The sequence below is a fragment of the Macaca fascicularis genome, chromosome 12, assembly GCF_037993035.2.
Source record: "Macaca fascicularis isolate 582-1 chromosome 12, T2T-MFA8v1.1".
NCBI classification, from domain to species: domain Eukaryota; kingdom Metazoa; phylum Chordata; class Mammalia; order Primates; family Cercopithecidae; genus Macaca; species Macaca fascicularis.
The window spans coordinates 70,405,693-70,429,280 of NC_088386.1; the positions used below are offsets into that span (position 1 = coordinate 70,405,693).

General features: G+C 35.2%; 1 protein-coding gene across 11 annotated transcripts in view; it reads right to left on the reverse strand.

Moving 5' to 3' along the window:
• Positions 1–23,588, reverse strand: part of CHN1 (chimerin 1) — a 198,717-nt gene that overhangs the window by 77,088 nt on the left and 98,041 nt on the right. For 8 of the 11 annotated variants that reach the window (XM_065525669.1, XM_074009480.1, XM_065525668.1 and 5 more), the window contains one exon: positions 589–877. The exons of the other annotated variants lie outside the window; for them this stretch is intronic. In XM_065525669.1, the coding sequence (XP_065381741.1) occupies positions 589–877 (289 nt within the window). The remainder of the gene's footprint in view (positions 1–588; positions 878–23,588) is intronic. 11 annotated transcript variants of the gene reach the window in all.

Genomic DNA, 23,588 nt, shown 5'->3' on the forward strand with positions numbered 1-23,588 from the left:
TGACAGCTAAAAAACTTAAATTGTCTTTTATAATTAAAGAAAAGTAAAAGTAAATCATACTCATTCAATTACTTCTTAACAGATTATAAAGAGATAAATCGTCCTCCTACTCAAGAATGACTGACTCCCAAAATGTGTGTGTATATATATACACACACACACATAACATCTTGCTAAGAACACAACTATTTATAAATTATCTTTAAGGAAAACAGAAAAGTAATTTTGTGAGACAATGCAACCCCCTCAATTACTTATGTAATAGTAGCTATCTTTTCTTGACCAGGAGTTATGCTTCTGACCAATTCCCTGAACTATTTTTTATTAGGGGCCATTTTTCCAACATAGTTTTTAAATTGTGAAACGGATAAAGCAGAACATAATGAGGAATATAAAAATATACCTGACATATTTTAATAGAACAAGAATTAGTTATATGCAAAGCTCAGCATCACAGAAACTAGACATTAAGAAAAATGCATATACTTTCCAAAGCACTGTGGAGAAATCAATCTCTTCTGGCAATAATGGCTTTCTTAAAAGAACCCCAAACAGAAAAAGATAAAGTGTGGTTTCATAGTAGCTTACCCTTTTCTCTGACACCCCATCCTGGCCTGTAGAATCTCTCTCATCATGTGTCTCTTTCAGGACTGGCATATGTTTTTTGTATGCTGGCTCTCTGTTTAAGGTTGTGTATCCTATGTGCTCATATATTGGGTTTATCGTCATCTTGGCAATGTATTCTGCTGCCTTGGTTTCAATATAGAGAGTAATCAAGCCATCAGTCACCAGATCGTGGATGGACTCAAAGCGTTTCTCCCCAACAAAGTGCTTGCCATCGTAGTAGAGCCTGAAGTTTCTGGTTTGACTTCCAAATCTGCCTCAATGAAATGGGAAAGATGTTTTTAAGAAAAGTAAGCAACTGAATTCTTTCTGAAAAACAAAACAAAACAAAACAAAAAACTATTGCTTTGTTTTGTGTGTATCTTCTTTGTTTAAATAAGCTGTGGCTAATCTCTCTAAGTCGTCTGGAATATATAAAATTAAACCTTTGAACACAAAGAATGAACTTGTAATAACTAGGGACAACTAGTCAAAAGCATGCCTACCATAGAAGGAAGAATTTTTTTTTTATTTATCTTTTTAAACCACTTTATTGTGCCTGTGGAAAAAATGGGAGAAAATAAACCTCACACCACATTAAAACATAGTCAATATTCAATTGGCCAACTCCATAATAGATGACATTTCTATACTAACATTTTTTCTTCAAGTTGATCAATAAGAATATTCAATGTACTTTAGACCTCAGCAGTCATGTCTTTTAAAAGGAAAGCTCCATTTAGGGCTAACCAGAATATGATGCCAGCAATCAAAGTAGAGCTGACTCCAGAAACCTGAGCCATGCAAGGCAGCATGGCACAGAAACACACTTTTGCTACTTCTAGCCACAAGCCAAGGACTTATTCTTTCCTTTTTAAAAAGTCATTATTCTGTCTGCTGGTTAGGTCTGTGCAAGAAATGTTTGCAATATATATATTGCACATATATGGCACAAATATGGCACAAAAGTCATAAGCTATTGGACTATAGAAATTGTTTTCAATTTTATGTTCTGATGATGTGCTCTAACAACTGAAGAATAATGGTTTACTTTTATGATAATTTCAGTATTTTGTTTCCTGCAGCAAGCCTCAGAAATGGATCCAATTTGGCATGATTAACATCAGTGTCCTTGCAGGAAGACACAGGCAAGAAAATGCACTGACTCTAATGAAAGCAGACGTCAAAAGGCAACATGGTAACAAGAGCTGCCAATGTCATGGTCTCCTGAAGGTAACCCTGAGTGAGACTAATTAAAAACTAAACAAGTCACAAAGGATATATGGAAAGGAAATAAAACATTTTTAAAAATAATGGCCAGAGGCATGTCTGTTTCTTTGGTTCAAATTAGACTTTAATAACGATTTAATCTAGAATCCAACATACTATCCATGTTGGCCCTTCTAAAGTATAATTTATCCATCCTTTAGTAACAATCAAATTTTGATTTACACTTAAGTGAACTATCCATATAATTAAACTTTCTTGTTCTCCATTTTCCTCTAATGTGAAAGACACATTTCTCCCAAGCAAATTTTCATTATAAAGCCTAAAAAATTAGAAAGGTGAAATTTCTACAGCAAAGTTAAATACAAAAGTTTTTCAGTTTAATATACTGCTTTCATCATTTCCTTTTTTTTCTAATATACAATATCTGCAACATGGAAAGTAACTTCATAGCTTTTACAAGACTCTTACAATAATAAACACACATAATACTGAGTCCCTTTATATTTCAGTTGTATCAGAGACATTTCAGTGAGGGCTCAGACCATTTTACTCCTGCTGGGACTTAAGATTTTACAGTGGGCATTTCCACAGTGGATATAGCATTTAAAAACAATTCAACAATGGTGTCAGTCATTTAAGTACTCAATTGCCTTCTGAAATCTGAGAAGTATAGGGGGCACAGGGCATGAAGTGAAGATGGCTGCACTGGGAATGGTTTGACTGAAGAGTGGAAGTCTATCTAGAGTTAACTTTCTTTCCAATGGACGATGCCTAATTCATCCAAGAAGAGGCCTGGCTACCTGAAAGGAGCTGTGCAAAAAACCCCATTTGTCCTTTTCTCTTTCACAACTCAGTGACTTCAGAAGATCCTGCCCACAATTTCCAATTCCCGCTCCACCTGTACTTCAGCTCCAGGCTTCCAATTCAATAAAACTTTCAGTCTAAAGGGAGATGATCAGATAACGAAAAAAATTTATAACATGGTTTGATTAAAACTTGGCTTCAAAGGGCAAAAAAAAAAAAAGAATTTCCATTTTGGAATTATGATTGATCTTTTTAAAGAAAAATTGCATTATATTTTACTAAGAGAACTGCCAAGCTTTCGTTGCCTACTCTGAGCTACTCTCTTTAACTTGGGAAGTTACCTAGGAACAGCACCACAGCAGACTATCAGAGACTTCTCCACTTTATCTGAAAGGCATATTGTGCTTTGTGGGATTAGAAGAAGAGAAAGAGGACAGAAAATCTTTGAGAAAGGTGGGAATGGATGTGCCTATTCTACATAGGAAGAGCCATAAAGGGGGAGATTCCAAATCTAAGGTCAAAGAAAGACTCTTTCCTTGAAGTTCACTGCTTGCAGATTGTCATTTATTCAACAAATAGTTAACAAAACACCCAGGTACTTTACTGTCAAGTATTAGGTGGTTCACAATAAAGTTCCTAGTCCCTTGGTAACCCCAATGGTAAAAAGATAAACATAAAACAGGGTCAATACAAAGGCACAAAATGCTAAATTTAAAAAAGTCCATCTTCAGATTGATTTATTTTAATAACTATATACATATAGAATCTTGCTCTTATGTAGAAAGATTCTGTAAAGTGATTCACAAAACCAAGTGAATTCAGTATCTCCCTCACACCATAAAACCAAGAAACTCACTGCCTAGTACAACAGAGCACAACAGTTAAGCTTACATAAGATCTCAGAGCTACTGCTTATGTCCAAGTACAAAAGCACCCTTGCAGTCTTCTCCTGTAGTCTTGAAATACGGTTTGGCCAGGGGCAGGCAAATGTGGGTCCTATATGTTTAAGAGAAAACCTTAGGCTTTGGCATCAGACAGTTGTAAGTTTAAATCCTGGATCTGCCACTTCCTAGCTGGGTGACTTTGGGAAAATCATTCGTCAGATTCTGCATCTAAAAAATAGGAATAACATCACCCTACCCCAGATGGCTGGGAGGATTACATGAGGATATTTAAGTGAAAGCTAAATATATATAGTAGGCTCAAATGGTAGTTTCCTTTCTCCTTCTCTGTTAGCTTAGGCCCCTGCAGAGAATGACAGAATGAGTTACCAACACTAAAGTAAAACAGCAAAAATATTCAATAGATATGCATGGAAGATGGCTAAATAAATAACTGGCAACACTGGCTGTACAGAAACATCTCTGCACTGATTTACTTTACAGTTAACAAAAGGCAAGGAGGGGCTCTTTGTGAAATTTTCTTCTGGATGTCTCTGAATAAGTTTGTATTTACCACTTGGTTAAATAGAGTGGGAAGACAACAGTGTGCAAAGCGGGGAGGAGAAGCAAGCAAAGAAGGTCTTTCCACTGCGTCCTGGGAATGAGGCCTCTGAATTCAAAGGTGAAAGCCGAGAGATTTACATATATTGAAAGCAGGACATATTAAGTGGACCTAGTGACAACTACTGAACCCTTGACTGCAAAGCACTGATTTGTAAAAACTATTGAGGGCTACTCATATTGCCTATGAGTCCTTAAGAATTGGTTATTAGTTTTACTCACTTTAAAGCACCAGAGACAGGCATAGTACTTGGCATATATCATGTCTCCTAAGTAAGTGGAATAAAATTAGTAAAGACTTCATAAATGGTTTCCCCTAAGTTAGCTAGCTATATGTAATAATAAAAAGAATTTTTAAAAATATACAGAAATTACATATAGCTGCCAAAATCATTTCCCTTTGACTTTTATAGGATAATTTTCTTTTCATCTTTTCCTTTTATTATCTGACTCTGCCCTTGCTTAATAGCTGTTTATTCCTTGGTGAACATACTTGAAGCTGAATAGGCCCAATTCTCATCTAGGTAGAGTTCAACAAGATGAAAATTCATTTTTTCCAGAGTGGTACTATAGTAAACAAATAGAAAAGAAAGGCTTTTAACTGCTACTGTTGTACATAATACCGCTTTCTAGAAAGAACATCTTCCTCCAGTGATTCCAGGTTTTGGGTTTCCTATTTTAAAAAGCTGTTTAATGCTGTGCCCAGATGCATTCAGATGCCTTTCAAGATATATAATTCTAACATCTTTTCCAAAATAAACAAAATCCTTAATATACCATATTTTCTATTTTTCAGCAAATAAATCATATCGACAACAAATTCAGTCTAGAAGAAAAAAATGATGAAAAAATGTATAAAGAATAGCTTTCAGAATTTTACTTTACTTTGTACAAAACCAAGAATTAATTCTAATTTGAGGCCAAAGTGATTTGAAAGAATCTCTTTGAAGGAAAGCTCCAAGCTAACAGATGTTTTGTGTTAACAAACAGAAAACAAAACACATACAACACACTGGTCTAAGCTAACAATAAAATGTTAGAAGTATTTCCCGCAACCAACATACAAAAACACTTTTATTTATCATAAATATAATTTGTGTGTTGTTTGCCAGAGTCAAAAAAGCTAATCTAATGGTGAAATATAAATATCTCACACATTCATTCAATCATAAGATACTCTTGGAAGAAAAGTTGAAACAGAAATAAGAATATGATGATGCATTCAATTAAATACTAAAAAATAAATTTAGATGAATTCTATGAATTAAGGAAGGCTATGGAAGACAAAGCCTTAAATGATCTCCCATCCAAAACTTTGTTAAGCTATGACTTTTGTCTATCTTGCTATATAATTTTGGATTATGGGGAAAAGTATTAAATTATGTCAACTCATAATGATATTTCCTTGGCCAAATAAATCATTTTCAGAAGAAATCCAATTTGCCTAATTAAACTTCCAAAGAAGCTATCTTCTGAACAGTGGAACTGACATAGCTCTGGAAGGATTAACTTGAAGTCTGTTAAAGAAGCAGTTAGATATTCCTCCTGCCCTCCCCAATCCTGTCCCCATTGTTATCCCTTCCCCACCATGGCAGAAGACTTAAGTTCTGTTTTCTAGGCAGGATAAAACATGGAGATAGGGAACTAAGGGAATACAAGCAGAGGTATCATCTTGAAAACTAAGTGAAAGTTTTAAATACCTAAAATTTAAATACTGAGGAAACTGATACCTCCATTTCTCTTCAACATGAGGTTATCAGAAGGCTTGTACCTTCCCTGATAGGAGACTGAAAGATTCTACTCTTGGAAATCTGATCAACTCAACTAAAAAGACTTAAGAGTAGAGACCATCATCCTATAATTGTCAGGCTTCCCCCAAGCTCTCATAACTACAAGCCAGCTTTTTAGTGTCCCATATGCTTGAGTATGAGCAGACAGCCAAGGATCACCTGACATCCGAGGAAAACTCCTCTCATGAAAGACAAAGACTATGATAAACAAACAGAATCAATGCAAGTTAGAGGAAACAAAATCATGCATGGGAATGAAAATACGCTCAAAAACCCAAAATAAGATGTTTCCTGTTCCTATTCTTGAACAGAATTTAACAAAAAAAATTAGAATGCTATAAAAAAGGAATATAGAATACATAGAAAAATAAGTAGAAAAAGGAATATAGCATAAATGAAAGTCTTTTTTAAAAAAGATAAAAATAAAAAAGGAGAGAAAATAATTAAGATAGAGAATCAATCCAGAAAGTCTAACATTTATAGAAAGAGAGAAGAGACAAAATGGAAGGGGAAGGAATCAAAGTGATAACTCAAAAATTTTTATTATAATGGAAGAACACACATTTACACAATGGATGAAAGCACACCCACACCAAGAACTGGTCCTCACAAAATAGTCCAGTAATTGCAAATAAATCCTCAGACTGGCAAAATTTAACAAGCTTAACAATACTAAGTACCAGCAAGGATACAGAGTAGCTAATATTATCAGTACCTGCTATATTGTTTAACGAAGGAGTTTTATATTATTTACTAAAGTTGAATATATACATCCATAAATAGCTAAACCTGGAAACCACATTAAGTATCCAGTAAAATAGAAAAAGTTATGGGACATATACTGTGATAATTACTATTATGCGTTTGAGGGATCCTATCACATGCTTTTTCCTTCTCGAAAATTGTTAATGGTTTGCTATTACCTGTGAGTCCTTAAGAACAGGTTATTAGTTTTACTCACTTTAAAGCACCAGAGACAGGCATAGTACTTGGCATATATCATGCCTCCTAAGTAAGTGGAATAGAATTAGTAAAGACTTCATAAATGGTTTCCCCTAAGTTAGCTAGCTATATGTAATAATAAAAAGAATTCTTAAAAATATACAGAAATTACATATAACTGCCAAAATATAATCAGATTACTGTAGTTTTGTTGGACATAATTTAAAAAGTGATAATTACCATGATAGAGTGTTTGCCATTTACGCAGCCATAATGGTCTTAGTGTGATGACCGGTATAATATGAAGCTGCTTTTTCTATTGACAGTTGGGAGTAAATAAATGATAAACAACTTGTCTTTTTTTTCTGAGACAGAGTCTCCCTCTGTTACCCAGGCTGGAGTACAGTGGCATAATCTTGGCTCACTGCAACCTCCACTTCCCTGGTTCAAGTAATCCCGAGTAGCTGGGATTACAGATGTGCACCACCAAGCCCAGCTAACATTTAGCAGAGTTGGGGTTTTGCCATGTTGGCCAGGCTGGTCTTGAACTCCTGGCTACATGTGACCTGCCTGCCTCAGCCTTCGAAAGTGCTGGGATTACATTAGTGAGCCTGGCCTACAAACAACTTTTTTAATGTAGTGAGCCAATTATAGTAACTTCTGCTACCTACTATGTTTCATTTTACTGCTAAACCATAGGACCAATATTAAATATTGTGTCCCGCTACTACATAAATTTATATTTGTACTTACAGAAAGGTATTTTACACATATTCCAATCATTTAAAAACTAGAATAGGCCTAGAAATAATCAATATGTTTGAATAATTAATAATAGACTTGGCTTATTCAAGAGTTGGTGTTTGGTCCCACTAAAAGCTAACTGAAATCTTACTATAAATGAGGCTACTACTATGTCAGGATAAAAAGTCACACTGTGACAGAAGTCTACAAAAGCACAGAGTAATACATAAGTGTGAGCGTGTGTACAAACACAAACCCACAAATTCATATGTAGATTTTTCAGATCCCTATTTAATTCTGTTAAACAATACAATGCTTTCATTTAATCATTTCTATATAAATTACACCATCCTAAGTATCATATGTGGAATACAATTTAACATTTTTCTTGATGACTCAAGTTTATTAACATATTACTGTTTGAATACAGAAACATCCCAGAGACTATTGTAGTGTATTGAGTTGCCTTTCTCTAACCTAAATTGACCCCAATTATTGAACTTCTAGTTCTTAGATCTAGTTTTATATTTTTAAATCCTCCTTGCAGGTTATTAACTGTGTTCTCCTTCCAATTTGCTTTTTATCCACTGTAAGCTTGGAAACAAGACAAAAGGATTTATTAATTTTTATATAAAACTGTCTTAAATAGACTCTGATTGGGATTATTGAGCACTCTTTTGGAATAAAGGTATGGGTTTTGTGATGGGTATTTAGGCATTTCCCATTTATTTCCAGCTTCAGGACCATATTTTGGAGGTCTGACGCTGCTAACAGTCTGATTTCCATATGGGCAGGATGCTACTATAAATGAGCAGACACAGACCTAAATTTGGTCAAGTACATGCCTTTAGGTTTAGGACTTAGTATTCATTAACAATCAGCAGAGTACCACATTTTTCTCAGAAAAAAAGTCTTACTAAAAAAAAATCCGTTTATTAATGTATAATTTACATAGAATAAACTGCTTCCACTGAAAGTGCACAATTCAATGTGTTTTGGTATATATTATTATCATGGTCAAGATGTAGAACATTTCCAATACCTCCAATGGCTTCCTCATGCTTTTCTGCAGTTTGGCCTTGTCCTATTTAACCACTTAATCTGTTTTCTGTTGCTTTAATTTTCTATTTTATATAAATGGAATTATATAACATGTATTATTTTGTGCTTGGAGAGCTAAGTTTTTAAGATAAAAAATTACATTAAGCTGCTGGCTATTCTTATCAGACTTTAACTACAACTATACTAGGATTTCTGACTCTGGAAAAGCAATAAACCATATTTGTATTTGCTACTTAGTTTCTGGGGTTAATTAGCTTTTCTCTCTAATGAAGATATTAGGCATCAGATATAATCAACCTATTAGATGAAAAAAATAATTATCAACATAACAATAGTTACCACTTGTTGATTTTTAATGGCTAAGAAGCAAAAGGCTTAAAATGTAACACAGAATGTATCTCTGTGTGTTTATTTTAATAATACTATCTAACACTTTTTTAGTGTTATATCCTAGGCACCACGTATGTATTATCTCAAATAATCCCTCCAGTATCTCTAGGAGGTATTATTATTATTATTATTATTACATCCTCATTTAATAGATAAGGAAACTGAAATTTAGGGAGATACAGTAACTTGCCCAAAGTCATATAGAAAATGTAAAACAGAATTTGAATCCAGGACTGTCTGACTGCAAAGGCATCTTCTGAATAATCAACCACCTATATTTATTTAAAATCACAGGGCCAAAAAGATTATCAAAAGCCCCATAATTAGGCTATGTATTTTTTAGAGCAACATAACAAAGAAATCATAAATATCTGTCTACTTAAGAGGTCCTAAGACAAGAGTGGTAAACAGAATGAAAAATGGATTTCTGCAGTTTCTTATTTATGCCAAGAACTGTATCATAGAAAAGCGTTCTAAGTCTGACAATTTATTATTCAATGCAATTCTACTAAATAAGCCCAGTATATGCCAACCACTGCACAAGGTTTAAGGAAACCAAGATGTACAAGATGTCATTTCTGCCCTAGAGGACCTTAGTTCATTTTTAAAGACAGATAGACTTATAAATATTTACTATAGGTAGTGCCTGCACTTAGGTATATTTATAGAACATGTGAAGATATTTTCAGAAAATAAATTAATAACTATATGATCAAAAGCACCAGGAAAAACCATATTCAATAGAGACTCAAATATAACCTTGCACATTAGGTACCATCTCTAAAAATCAAAACACCTGAGTCATGAAGAGATTTTTTTTTTTTCAGTGAACCTAAAAGCCTGGCAGCAAACAGTTATTGGAACCCTTGGCGAAATTTTGAAAGTCCTAGCAGGAAAGGTCAATCTGCAGCTTGGAGAATAACCATAATTGAGAGCAGAAGCTGAGCCAAAAGCTACACAATTGTCTGAAATAAGAGCAGATGGGGAGCAAGAGGAGGGAGAAACACTCACTCGGAAGGATGACAAGAACCATAAGGTGGCAATTGTAGCCTGGTGATAACATGAAGCATTCATAGATCTGTTCTATACTCAAGGAAGAAAGGGAAATATGGGGTGTTGAGGGGAGACAAATCAAAACAAACATTCAGTGCATTTAATAAGATAAGGGTAATATATCAATAAATCAAAATACCTTTATGAGAACTTCAGAAACCAATTAAGAAGTTGCAGTACTCCAGGTAAGTGCAAAGCCCAGAAGAGGTGCATTGAAAGGTAAGAAGAGCCATTTCACTTTATCCACAATAACCTCTTCCCCAAGCTGGCATAGTTAAGCTCTTTTTGCAGCTTCTGGGTGATGGGGGAGAGCAGCAGGAAGAAGAACATGCATGCAATGTTGGCTTTTCAGAGGGTTTCTTGAAGGATTGTTTTTCCTCTTGCCTCACAGAACTCAAAGCAATAATGGAACTGGTAATGTAAGGATGGCTTGCAGCAGCAAAAGAGGTCTTATGGTGCCACAGAGAAGCCAGTGCAGCCCGGGGTGAATCCACCAAAGGTGGGAGGGAGAAGACTGGAGTGTGAATATGGTGTTCCAACTTTTCAGGGAGCCATTCAAGGGACTAACGTCTCACTTGATTCAGGGGAGAGTGGGACAGATTGCTGCTGCAGACCAAGAACCTGCAAAACTACCCACAGATACCAGAGGGAGCAAGAGATTAAAAGCTCCTGAAAAAGAAACCAGCAAATCTCTCTAACTGGGAAATTACACACACAAGGCCAGAGAAAACACATCTCCCCTAAAAGGTTTTAGAGGCCCCTAGAATCTCTACATAGGTTAATTGATAAAGGTTTTCTCCTGTATGAAACCAGTCCATAAAGGCTGAAAAAGGTGGTTATTTTTTTCAAACACACTCAGCTAAAAACAAGAATGAACTTATAAAGCATATGAAGAAACAAGGAAATAGCACAATCAATGGAACAAAATAAATATCCTGAAACTAAAGCCATAGAAATGGGTATCTATGAAACATCTGAAAAAGAATTCAAAATAAATGTCTAAAAGAAACTCAATGATCTACAAGACAACACAGATAAGCAACTAAACAATGTCAAGGAAAAAAATGCATGACAAAATAAAATCAACAAAGACACAGAAACTATAAAAAAGAAACCAATAAATTCTATAGCTGAAGAATACAATAAATGGATTAAAAAGGGGTTCAACAGCAGACTTTATATAGCAGAAGAATCAGCAAACTTAAAGACAGGTCATTTGAAATTACTGGCCCCAAAGAATAAAGAGAAAAATGAACTTAAAAAAGTGAAGAAATCCTAAGGGACTTACCGGATACTATGAAGTGTATCAATATACACATTATGGGAATTCCAGAAAGAGAAAAAGCAGTAGAGCTAATTTGAAGAAATCATATCCCAAGTTTGAGGAAAGGAAATAGAAATCCAAATTCAAGAAGCTTGAAGAATTCTAACCACAATAAATTTGTGCGTGTGTGTGTGTGTATGTATATACATGAAATATACAAAAGAAAATGAGAAGGGAATCAAAGCACATAAAAAAAAAAAAAGAATGAAACAAAAATGAAAGCAACCAGAGAACAGTGACAATAGCTATAAGATAAGCAGAAAACAATTAACAAAATGGCAATAGTAAGTCCTCCACTATCCATAATTAGTTTAAATGTAAATGGATTAAACTTTCCAATTGAAAGATAGAGAGTGGCTGAATAAATATACAAGCAAGATTCAACTATACACTGTCTACAAAAGACTCATCTTAGACGTAAAAACACATAGGCCAAGAGTGAAACGGTGGATATCTTTATATTCCATGCAAATGGTAACCAAAGGAAGGCAGGTGACCATACTTGTATCAGGGAAAACAGACTCTTACTAAGTAAAAAACTGTTACAAGAGGCAAAGAAGAACATTGTATGATAATAAAAGGGTCAATTCACCAAAAAGATATAGCACGTATAAATATAAGGATACAGGCACCTAGCCAGATGCATAGTGTGTACCTGTCCTAGTCCCAGCTACTCAAGAGGCCAAGGCAGAAGCATCATTTAAGCCCAGAAGTTTGAGACCAGCATGGGCAATACAGCAAGACCATCTCAAACAAGAAGAAGAGGAAGGGGAAAAAAAAAAATATATATATATATATATATATTCACCTATTAGAGCACCCAAATATACAAAGCTAACACTGACAGAATTGAAAGGAGAAATTCATAGTAACATAATAGTAGGAAATTTCCATACCCTACTTTAATAATGAATAGAAAAACCAGATAGACAATCAACAAGGAATAGGAAGACTTAAACAGCATTATACCCCAACTGAACCTAACAGGCATACACAGAACACTCCACCAAACAGCAGAAGAATGCACATTCTTCTCACATATACATGGAATATTCTCCAGTAGGCCTCAAAACAAGTCTTAAAAAATTTAAGGAGGCTGAAATCATACCAAGTATCTTTTCTGATCACAATGAAATGAAACTAGATATCAATAGCAGTAGAAAAACTAAAAAATTCACAAATATGTGGAAATTAAATAATATACTCTTGGAAAAACTATGGGTCAAAGATGAAATCACAAGGAAAACGAGAAAATATCTTGAGACAAATGAAAATAAAAGCACAACATACTTTTGGGATGCAGCAAGAGCAGAACTAAGAGGCAGTTTATAGTGGTAAATACTTATATTAAAAAAGAAAGATCCCAATCAAATAATTTTATACCTCAAGGAACTAGGGGGAAAAAAAGGTCCAATAAAACCCAAAGTTAGCAAAAGGAAGGTAACAGCAGTGATTAGAGCTGAAATAAACAAAATAGACCCTAGAAAAACAAGAGGAAAAAAATCAACTATGAGTTAGTTTTTTAAAAAGATCAACAAAATTGACAAGCCATTAAGAAAACTATAGCAAAGACTCATATAAATCAGAAGTGAAACAAGAAACATTACAACAGATGCCACAAAAATAAAAAGTAAAAGAAATGACCATGAATAATTATATGTCAACAAACTGGATAACCTAAAAATGAATTAATTCACATAAATATAAAACCTACCAAGACTGAATTATAAAGAAACAGAAAATCTGAACAGACCTATAACTAGCAAGGACATCAAATCAGTAATCAACAGCCTCCCAATAAAGAAAAGGCCAGGACCAGATGGCTTCAGTGAAAAACTCTACCAAACATTTAAAAAAGAATAATTGTCATTCCTTCTCAGACTCTTCTAAAAATTTGAAGAGGAGGTGTTATTTGAATGTCTGTGTCCCCTGCAAAATTAATGTTAAAACTTAATCTCCAATGCGGGAGTATTAAGAGGTGGGGCCTTTATGAAACAATCGGTTCACAAGGGCTCTTACTTTGTAAATGGAATTAAAGCCTTTATAAAAGAGGCTTCACAAAGGGTTTGGCCCTTTTTCCCTTCTGTTCCTTTCACAATGTGAGAACACAGTGTTCAAATTGCCATTTTGGAAGCAAAGTCTGGGCCCTCATCAGACACCAAATGTGCTAACACCATGGTCTTGGATTTACCAGATGCCAGTACTATGAGAAATAAATATCAAGTGTCTATATATTACCCAGTCTGCTGTATTTTGTTACAGCAGCACAAACAGACTAAGACAGGAAGGAATATTTCCCAACTTATTTTATGATGCTAGCATTACTGTGATACCAAAGCCAGACAAAGATTACTACAAGAAAACTATAGACCAATATCCTTGATGGATATTGAAACAAAAATCCTTAACAACCTAGTGAACCGAATTAAATAGCACATTAAAAGAATTACATACATAAAATGAAATTTACCCCGGGATGCAAAATGAGTCACCATACAGAATCAATAAATGTAATATACCACATTGACAAAATGAAGGGCAACAATCACATGATCACCTGAATTGATGCAGAAAAAGTATCTAGCTAAATTCAGCACCCTTGCATGATTTAAAAACAAAAATCAAAAAACAAAAACACCACTCAACAAACTGGGAATAGAAGGAAATTACCTCAGCATAAGAAGGGTCATAGATGAAAAGCCCTCACCTTATATCAAATTTAATGCTGAAAAACTGAAAGCTCTTCCTCTAAGATCAGGAACAAGGCAAGGATGGCCACTCTCACCACTTCTATTCAACCTAGTACTGGAAGTTCTTGGCAGAGCAATTAGGCAAGAAAAACAAATTAAAAGCATCCAAATTGCAAAGGAACAAGTAAAATTACCTCTGTTCACAGATGGCATCATCTTATATGTAGAAAACCTTAAAGACTCCACAAGAAAACTATTAGAACCAAAAAAATGAATTCAGTAAAATTGCAGGATATAAAAATCAAAACTGAAAAATCAGCTATATTTCTATGCAGTAACAATGAACAATCTGAAAGGGTAACTAAGAAAACAATTCCATTTACAAGGGTATCAAAAAGAATAAAATACTTAGAAATAAACTTAAGAGGCAAAAGACTTCTATACTGAAAACTACAAAACATCACTGAAAGAAATTGAAGACGACTCAAATTAATGCAAAGACACTCATGTTTACGGGTTAGAAGACTTAATATTGTTAAAATGTCCATACTATCCAAAGCAATCTATAAACTAAAGCAATCCCTACTAAAACCTCCATAGGATTTTTAAAGATATAGAAAAAAATCCTGAAATTCATATGAAATCTCAAAAGACCACAAACGGCCAAAACAATCTTGAAAAAGACAAGGCTGGAGGCCTCAAATGTCCTCATTTCAAAGTATATAACAAAGCTACAAAGCTACAGTAATCAAAACTGTATGGTTTTGGACACAGACCAGTGAAAGAGAATAGATATAAACTCTCATGTGTATGGTCAAATGATCTTTAACAAGAGTACCAAGACTACACAACAGGAAAAGGATAGTCTCTTCAACAAATAGTGTTGGGAAATCTAGACATCTATATGCAAAGGAATCATTTGTATACACCATGTACAAACATCAACTCAAAATGGATTAAAGACCTAAATAGAAGACCTGAAACAACAGAACTCCTAGAACAAAACACAGGGGAAAAACTTCATGACATTGGAATGGGCAGTAATTTCTTTGCTATGACACCAAAAGCACAAGTAACAAAAGCAAAAACAGACAAATGGCACTATAGCACAAAAAACTTCTGCACAATGAAGGAAACAATCAACAGAGTGAAAAGGTAACCTAGGGAATGGGAGGAAATATTTGTAAACCATATTATCAGATATGGGGCTAATATCCAGAATATATAAAACATATAAAGAACTCCTACAACTCAATAACCAAAAGGTAGTAATAACCCAGTTAAAAACTGGCCAAAGGAATAGACATTTCTCCAAAGAAGACGTACAAATGATCAAAAAGCATATGAAAAGATGTTCAACATCACTAATCATCAGGGAAATGCAAATCAAAACCATAATGAGATATCACTTCATGGCCATTAAAATGGTCACTATCAAAAATAAAAAGCCAGAAAATAACAAATACTGGTGAGGATGTGGAGAAAATGGAATGCTTGTGTACAGTTGGTGAGACTGTAAAATGGTGAAAAACACTATGAAAAACAGTATGGGGGTTCCTCAAAAATAAAAATGACCCAGCAATCCGACTACCGCATATCTATTCAAAAGGATGGAAAACAGGATCTTGAAGGTACTTGCACACCCATATTCACGGCAGCATTGTTCACGATAGCCAAGATGTGAAAGCAACCAAGATGTCCATTGATGGATGAGTGGATAAAGAAAATGTGGTACAGTAGTCCACCTTATCCATGGTTTCGTTTTCTGTGGTTTCAGTTACCTATGGTCAACCACGGTCTGAAAATATTAAATGGAAAATTTCAGAAATAAATAATTCACATGTCTTACATTGTGCGCCATTCTGAATAGCATGATGAAATCTTGCCTCTTCACTCTCTGTCTCTCCCAGGACATGAACTGTCCCTTTATCCAGCATATTCATGTTGTATAAGCTACCTACCTGTTAGTCACTTAGTAGCTCATTATCATCTGGAAAAAACATAGTATACACACACACACACACACACACACACAGACACACAGGATTTAGTACTATCCACAGTTTCAGGCATCCACTGGGGTCTTCAATGTATACACCGCAGATAAGAGAGGACTACTGTGTGTATACACACACACACACACACACAATGGAGTATTATTCAGCTTTTAAAATGAAGGAAATCCTTTCATATGCTACAACATGGATGAACTGTGAGGACATCATGTTAAGTGAAATAAGCCAATCATAAAAAGAATCCACTTATATGGATATCTAGAGTAGTCAAAATCATGCAAACAAAAAGTAGAATGGTGGCTGCTATGGGGTAGGAGGAAGGTGGAAATGGGGAGTTGTTCAATGGCTATAGAGTTTCAGTCACACAAGAGGAAAAAGTTCTGGAGATCTGTTGTACAACAATGTGCATAGAGTTAACAATACTGTAATTGCACTTAAAAATTATTAAGTTAAAAAAGATAAATAAGCAACTTCAGAAAAACAGGGGTATAGATTAGAACCAAACGGACAATCCATTGAGACAAATTAATAGCTGCCCTTCCCTCTGTAAATCCAAACACATCTCTTCATGCAAGACAACAGAAGTCATTACCCTTAATCCAAAAACTGAATGGACCATCTGAAAAATTATGCTATTCACAGCAAAGTAGGTCTCTGAAATCTCAATCCTTTCAGATTCTACCATAAGTATTAATTATATATATGCAAAGCTTCCATTTTCTCCTCAGCTCAACTCACAAAAAACTGTTCACAGAGGAGAGTTGAAGGTTCATCAACAGTTTCAGTGAGCAGAGAGAAGTCAATGTGCTTAAAATCAAGACATTGAAACATTTCTGATAAAAGAGGAAAGTGACTTCGGACCAATTAATTAAGAACACCCAAAACACCTATACTGACTCTAAATCCACATCTATGTATGCTTATATGACATTTATAAAGTTCTTAATAATTTTGGGCTTCAGTTTTTTTTTTAATTATAGAAGCTGGAAAATGAGAAGTCACAAAGACCAAATCTAAAATTAAAAAAAAAAACTCCTTTATATATGAAATCTACGTATGTTCATTATAAGCCCCAGTACAGTATAAAGAGCCTGGTGTGTATTCCTGAGATAGAACTAGATACTGCTACATAACTCATTAACTTCTCTAGGTATTAGATATGCTAAAAGTTAAGCTTATAAAAGAGAAAACACAAACCTCTTAACTTCACATATTTATCTGTATTCTCCTCCCTCTAAAAATCAAGTTCCTTATTTTATTTCATACTGTTTTCAAGGCATGTTACCAGCCTGTCACCTCTTCCTTAGCTTTGCTAATTTCTTAAAAACTAAACACTTTTAAATCACAGTTTTCTAAAAAGCATGTGGTGACATCTGGCTGGGCTAGAGAGGACAGTTTAATTAGGTAGGTAACTATATGAACTTAATATATATCTTTCAATAAAAGTATTTTAGTAACCAATACATGTATTTGTGCTGAAAATTATGATGTCAGTCCAATTCAGTTTGTCACATCACGCTTTTACACAATTTTGAGAAAGACATGCAGACAGCACTACACAGAAGCCCACATTTTGTGTATATCATATTCATCCTCTTAACCTGCAAAGTAAATGAGTAAATTCAGATAATGACTACATTAAACATTTAACCTTCAATGGTGATGGGTATTGGTGCTTCTAGTTTTTCTGTTTCCAACACCACTGTACTTAATTCTGTTTATCAACAAATCTTCAAAATTTGTATTTGTTGGTTAGTGAATATCACCAACCATATATATATATATAATATACATATATTATCTAATGGTATAAATTACCTTTTTACCTATGCTGTAAATATCATATCAATGTTCAAATTATATATATAAATTTAGTGAAATGGTTTATAATTAAATGTGAAAGAGTACAGAGAGGAGGGAAGCAAAGAAAGAAAGGAATTTCTCCTCCTACCTTCTATTGATACATTCTGGCAAATTCTAAAATTGGTGTATTCCAAAATCTGTGTGTTCTGGCAAAATTTGGATATAAAATGCTGGATAACCATTTGCAACCTTGTTCTCTTATCCAGTTTCTGAAATTTGCTGATTTTAAAGACTGAAAAGATGATTATCCCTGAATAAAGCAATATCTTATTGTGTACACTTACTGAATTTTTATTGTTTGGCACATTATAATGTAAGAGAAATGCATTTACTCTTTTGTATTTTGGCAGAGCAGAAGCCTGTCCTTGAACGGTTGTCAGCATAAATGACAGAAGATCAACATTTGCCTTAAGATCACAACAGAATTATCAACAGAGAAAATAAACCTCTGTGTGCTTGTGTGTGTTATACATATATACACATATATATAAACATATATATTTTCAGATACGTCTTAGACGTGTTAGTTCTACTGGCAGGATAGTTTAAAAAAATCAAAATACTCCAAAGTTTAGCTCCATGTAATAAAGTATTCCCCTCAGTTCCTAAGGTAGTTCAAAGAAGCAATGTAGAGTTTCATCAGCCCATCTAGTGGCTAGTTAAGCTACCTATATATGTAAGTACTTTTATTTGGAAAACAAGCAAACTCATAACTCGATAGAAAACACAAAAATAAATACAACGAAAATGAAAGCTGGCTAAGCAAGACAGTTCAGACAACACAGAAATAATAGGTTCCTTAGAACTGATTCACAATCTATTCTCTTCTGGGACTATTAATAAAAAAAGGCCTGCGGTGAAAAAAAGAGGCAGAGAGAAGGAAAGAATGCACTTAAAGTATTTCTGCAACTGAATGACTTGCTCCTAAATCTGACAGAAATCCATCTTTTATTTCTGCTGCAGAGACTACTGATAGCCTCCCAATAATCATTTCTCTCTTTTTTATTAGTGATAGAATTCTGGTTTTCAGGTGTGAACACGGCTCCCTAAACTAATGACTACATTTCTCAGCTTCTTTTACCTTGCTGGTAGGAGTGACAAATGAGAATAAATCAAAATGGTATCTTCACCCCTCTCCGTCTCATTAGCTGGAATGTGCATGGTGCCTTGCAGCTACCACGAGATAAATTTGGGTGCCACACACAGGAAAAGCAACAAAATGGAACTAGTCTGGGCCTCTCACCTTGTGGAGAGCCACACCAGCCTTGAAGTCACTCCCAATTCTTTGAACATGGGAGAAAAATAAACAACTATTTTGGGAAAGAAATTGTCACTTCTGGCCGTGTGCGGTGGCTCACACCTGTAATCCCAGCACTTGGGAAGCCGAGGTGGGCGGATCACGAGGTCAGGAGATTGAGACCATCCTGGCCAACATGGTGAAACCCTGTCTCTACTAAAAAAAAAAAAAAAAAATACAAAAATTAGCTGGGTGTGGTGGTGCGCACCTGTAGTCCCACCTACTTGGGAGGCTGAGGCAGGAGAATCACTTGAACCCAGGAGGCGGAGGTTGCAGTGACCCAAGAGGGTGCCACTGCACTCCAGCCTAGCAACAGAGCAAGATTGTCTCAAAAAAAACAAAGAAATTGTAACTTCTTACCGAGTTACTTGTAGTCAAACCTAATTCCAGTTCTCATTCCTTACTGCAAAGATAGAATAATTTCATTATTTCAAGAGTTTTTTTCTACAAGATCATGTCTCTCTGGGCATACTACGATAAATTTTTAAAAAGGTGATTCTATGTTAACTTTCTCCCCAACAGTGGCAGAAAATTCTTGTCTAAGAATTCTACCATAATAACAAAATTAATAAACTAAAAAAATATATAAACAGGAAGTCCCTAAAATATTCTCAATTACCTATTATTGCCACCCCAAAATATGCTCTTGTCTGTCTGTTACAATGATATAGGAAAAATAAAGAGTACAATTTTAGTTATTTTTATGGGAATTGGGCTTGCTTGGAAAATTCCAAGAAAATCCTGGGGGAGTCACAGAGCTTTAAAACTCCTTGGCTGCCAGTGGGACAGGCTCCTTTGGTTCCTAGACCCCCACACAGCCTTGTTACCTTCTCAATTCCTTTTTTATATACATTTATACCAGTAGATGCTTTTTGAATGAAAAAGTGGTTTAAGAAGCCTAGTCTAAGAAATATTTTGGTAATTGAAAAGGTAGGGCACTCAGGAGAAGACAGACACAATACATATGAATTAGAAAGAGTCACAGTATAGGTAAGTTTAAAAATCATCAGTAAAAAATAATAGCAATTATATGAGAACAACAAAAGCAAAGTGAAAAAAAAAAACACTTACATCCTGTGAATATCTTCTTGTCCCTGTGTTTGCGACTGAGTAGATATGTCAACTCTAGATTGTGTAAAGAGGTCAAAGATTTGCCAAAGATGGTAGCAGTAACAGAGGTCGCCAAACTTTAACTCTAGAGGGAAATCTAGGCCACTGCCTATTATTGTATCACCAACAGGTTAAACATTGGTTTTAAATTTTTCAGTGGTTACATTTTAAACAGCTACACAAGTATCTATATAACATAATATTCTCAATTGGTCTGCAATGCCTAAAATATTTACTATAGGATCCTTTACAGAAAAAGCTTGCCAAAACCTGATCTATGTGCCTAGCCATGTCTTTTTGACTAAAATTAAGGACAGGAAAAATAAATGTAACCTCAATTTTGAGGAACTTGTCAAATTCCAAAGTAGAGTTGACAGCAATAAGATGTTAAGAATAATTCCCCAAAATTGGGAAGGGGGACAGAAAGGCCACCAGGATTGAATTTGAACCACTGCTTGGCTATTAGCAAACAAATCTTAGAATTATACCATGTGAAATTCTGTGAGACATTAGTGTAATCTATCTTCAAAAAAGTTAGGGAAATAACAAACTGTCAGTTTTTATGTGTATATGTATGTTCATTTTGTTTCACTGCAAAACTTCTCAGAGTCTTTAAAACTATCCCCAGGTTGGCCGGGCATTGTGGCTCACACCTGTAATCCCAGCACTTTGGGAGGCCAAGGCGGGCAGATCACAAGGTCAGGAGTTCGAGATCAGCCTGGCAACACAGTGAAACCCTATCTCTACTAAGAATACAAAAAATAGCTGGGCATGGCTGTGGGCGCCTGTAATCCCAGCTACTCAGGAGGCTGAGGCAGGAGAATCTCGCTTGAACCCAGGAGGTGGAGGTTGCAGTGAGCTGACATCACGCCATTGCACTCCAGTCTGGGCGACAGAGCCAGACTCTGTCTCATAAACAAAAACAAACAAACAAAAAATATCCCCAGGACAGGGATACAGTATGCAACAATCCCCAAATATATTCTACTTTACTTCTGTGGTACCTATTAATATTTTGAAGAAAGTATTAAATACAGTTGGGAAAATATTTATCTCATATAATATATAATATATATAACATAATATCTCATAAATTATTGGTGGATAAACAAGTTACATGTATAAAACACACCACAAAATCTAGAAGAGAATAAATGTAACTACCAAGGCCAGGGGCAGTGAGTCACAACTAAAATCACAGCACTTTGGGACCCTGAGAAGGGAGGATTGCTTCTCGGGCCAGGAGCTCAGGAGGCGGCCAGTTCAAGACCGGCCTGGTGGCACCCTGTCTCCACATAAAAATGAAAAAATTAGCCAGGTATGGTGACATGTACCTGTAGTCCTAGCTACTTGGGAGGCTGAAGCAGGAGGATCACTTCAGCTAAGGAGTTCCAGGATACAGTGAGCTATGATCACACTCCAGGCTAGACAATAGAGCGAGGAAGGCCATCTCATAAAAATTTTTAAAACGTAACTATCAAGGCCAGGTGCAGTGGCTCACGCCTGTAATCCCAACACTTTGGGAGGCAAAGGTGGGCAGATCACCTGAGGTAAGGAGTTCAAGACCAGCCTGGCCAACATGGTGAAACCCAGTCTCTACTAAAACTACAAAATTAGTTTTTTGTAGTGTGGTGTGGTGGCAGGTGCCTGTATGCCCAGCTACACGGGAGGGTGAGGCAGGAGAATCACTTGAACCCAGGAAGCAGAGGTTGCAGTGAGCTGAGATTGCGCCATTGCACCCCAGCCTGGGCAAAAAGAGTGAAACTCCATCTCAAAAAAAAAAAAAAAAAAAAGTAACTATCAAACCTCTTGTGGAAGTGTGCTATCTAGGGCAAAGAAAAATGGAATAAATTTTATAAAATAAAATGTTCACTTAGAAAAAGATTCACTAAAGTGTAACCAGGAAACACTAAATTATGTCAAAGACTAACAAAAATAGAGAAAACTTGCATGGTAAATATAATAAATGGTTGCATAAGTACTATACACAAAATATATAGGGCAATGGACATGAACAGGTTACTAAGAAAAAAGGTAACAAGCAACTTTCTTGTGTTCATCCACTATTGATCTACTTCAGCTGTTTATTCTTCAGAAGCCAAAGGGAAATTCAAACTTGGGTCATGTTACCCTAGCTCTTAGAATAAAGAGCAAAATTCTTAACGTGGCCTACAAGAAGCAGATGTGCAGCCTCACTTCTTCCCTCTCCAACTCACTGTGCTCCTGGCCATCCTCTTCTTTCAGTTCAGAGATGTGCACTGCAGCCCTTGCATGGACATGCTGGTCCGGCTTCTAGGCTCTTTTTCTTTGCCCTCTCACTCACTCTCTTCCTTTAGATCACTCTAACAACCCTTCAGTTCTTAAATCAGATTTTCCTTTCTCAGAAAAGCCTTCCCTGACTGCAATTTAGATTTAGAGTTGAGACTCCAGGTTTAGATCAGCTCCTCCTTTATGCACTCATAGTTCCCTTGCTTTCCTTCCACAGCAACTTGCCTCAGTTTTTAGCTTGGCATTTGTGGGACAATTCATTAAAGTCTAATCCTCTCTCTACCTAATAAACTGTTAAGCTCCATAAAGCCAAGGATCTTGACTGTTTTGTTCTTCCTTGTATCTCCAGCACCTAGAAGGAGACTGCAGTTTTCTAAAAACAAAGCAACAACAATAACAACAAAAATACATTTAATAAATGCCAAAAAATAATGTTTGTCTTTGAGGGCCATGAGATTATAGGTAGTATTTTTCTTTTCCTACTTTTCTGCATTTTATATATAGTACACATGGTAATAAAAACAAAGTTACTGATAGACCTACATTTAAATAAGTAAATATAAGTGAAAATCAGAATTTTTAAAAAGGGGAGGTGAAACCTGACCTTATGAAGAATTAATTCAAATAGCAAACTTCCCATATATTTATCAACATGGAAAATATTCATGATACACAGCTAACTGAAAAAAAGCATACCATAATATAGTGTACCTGGTATAAAGTCATTTCTGTGTAACTTGGGAAAATGCTAGAATTTCATACAATAGAGTTTTAACAGTGATTATTTCTGGATGGTAGAATTAGGGATGCTTTTTGCTTTTGTGTTTTTCTACATTTTTAAATATTTTTTGTATTGTATATTTGTCAGGGAAAAAATACTAATCTTTTTGAATAGCTATCT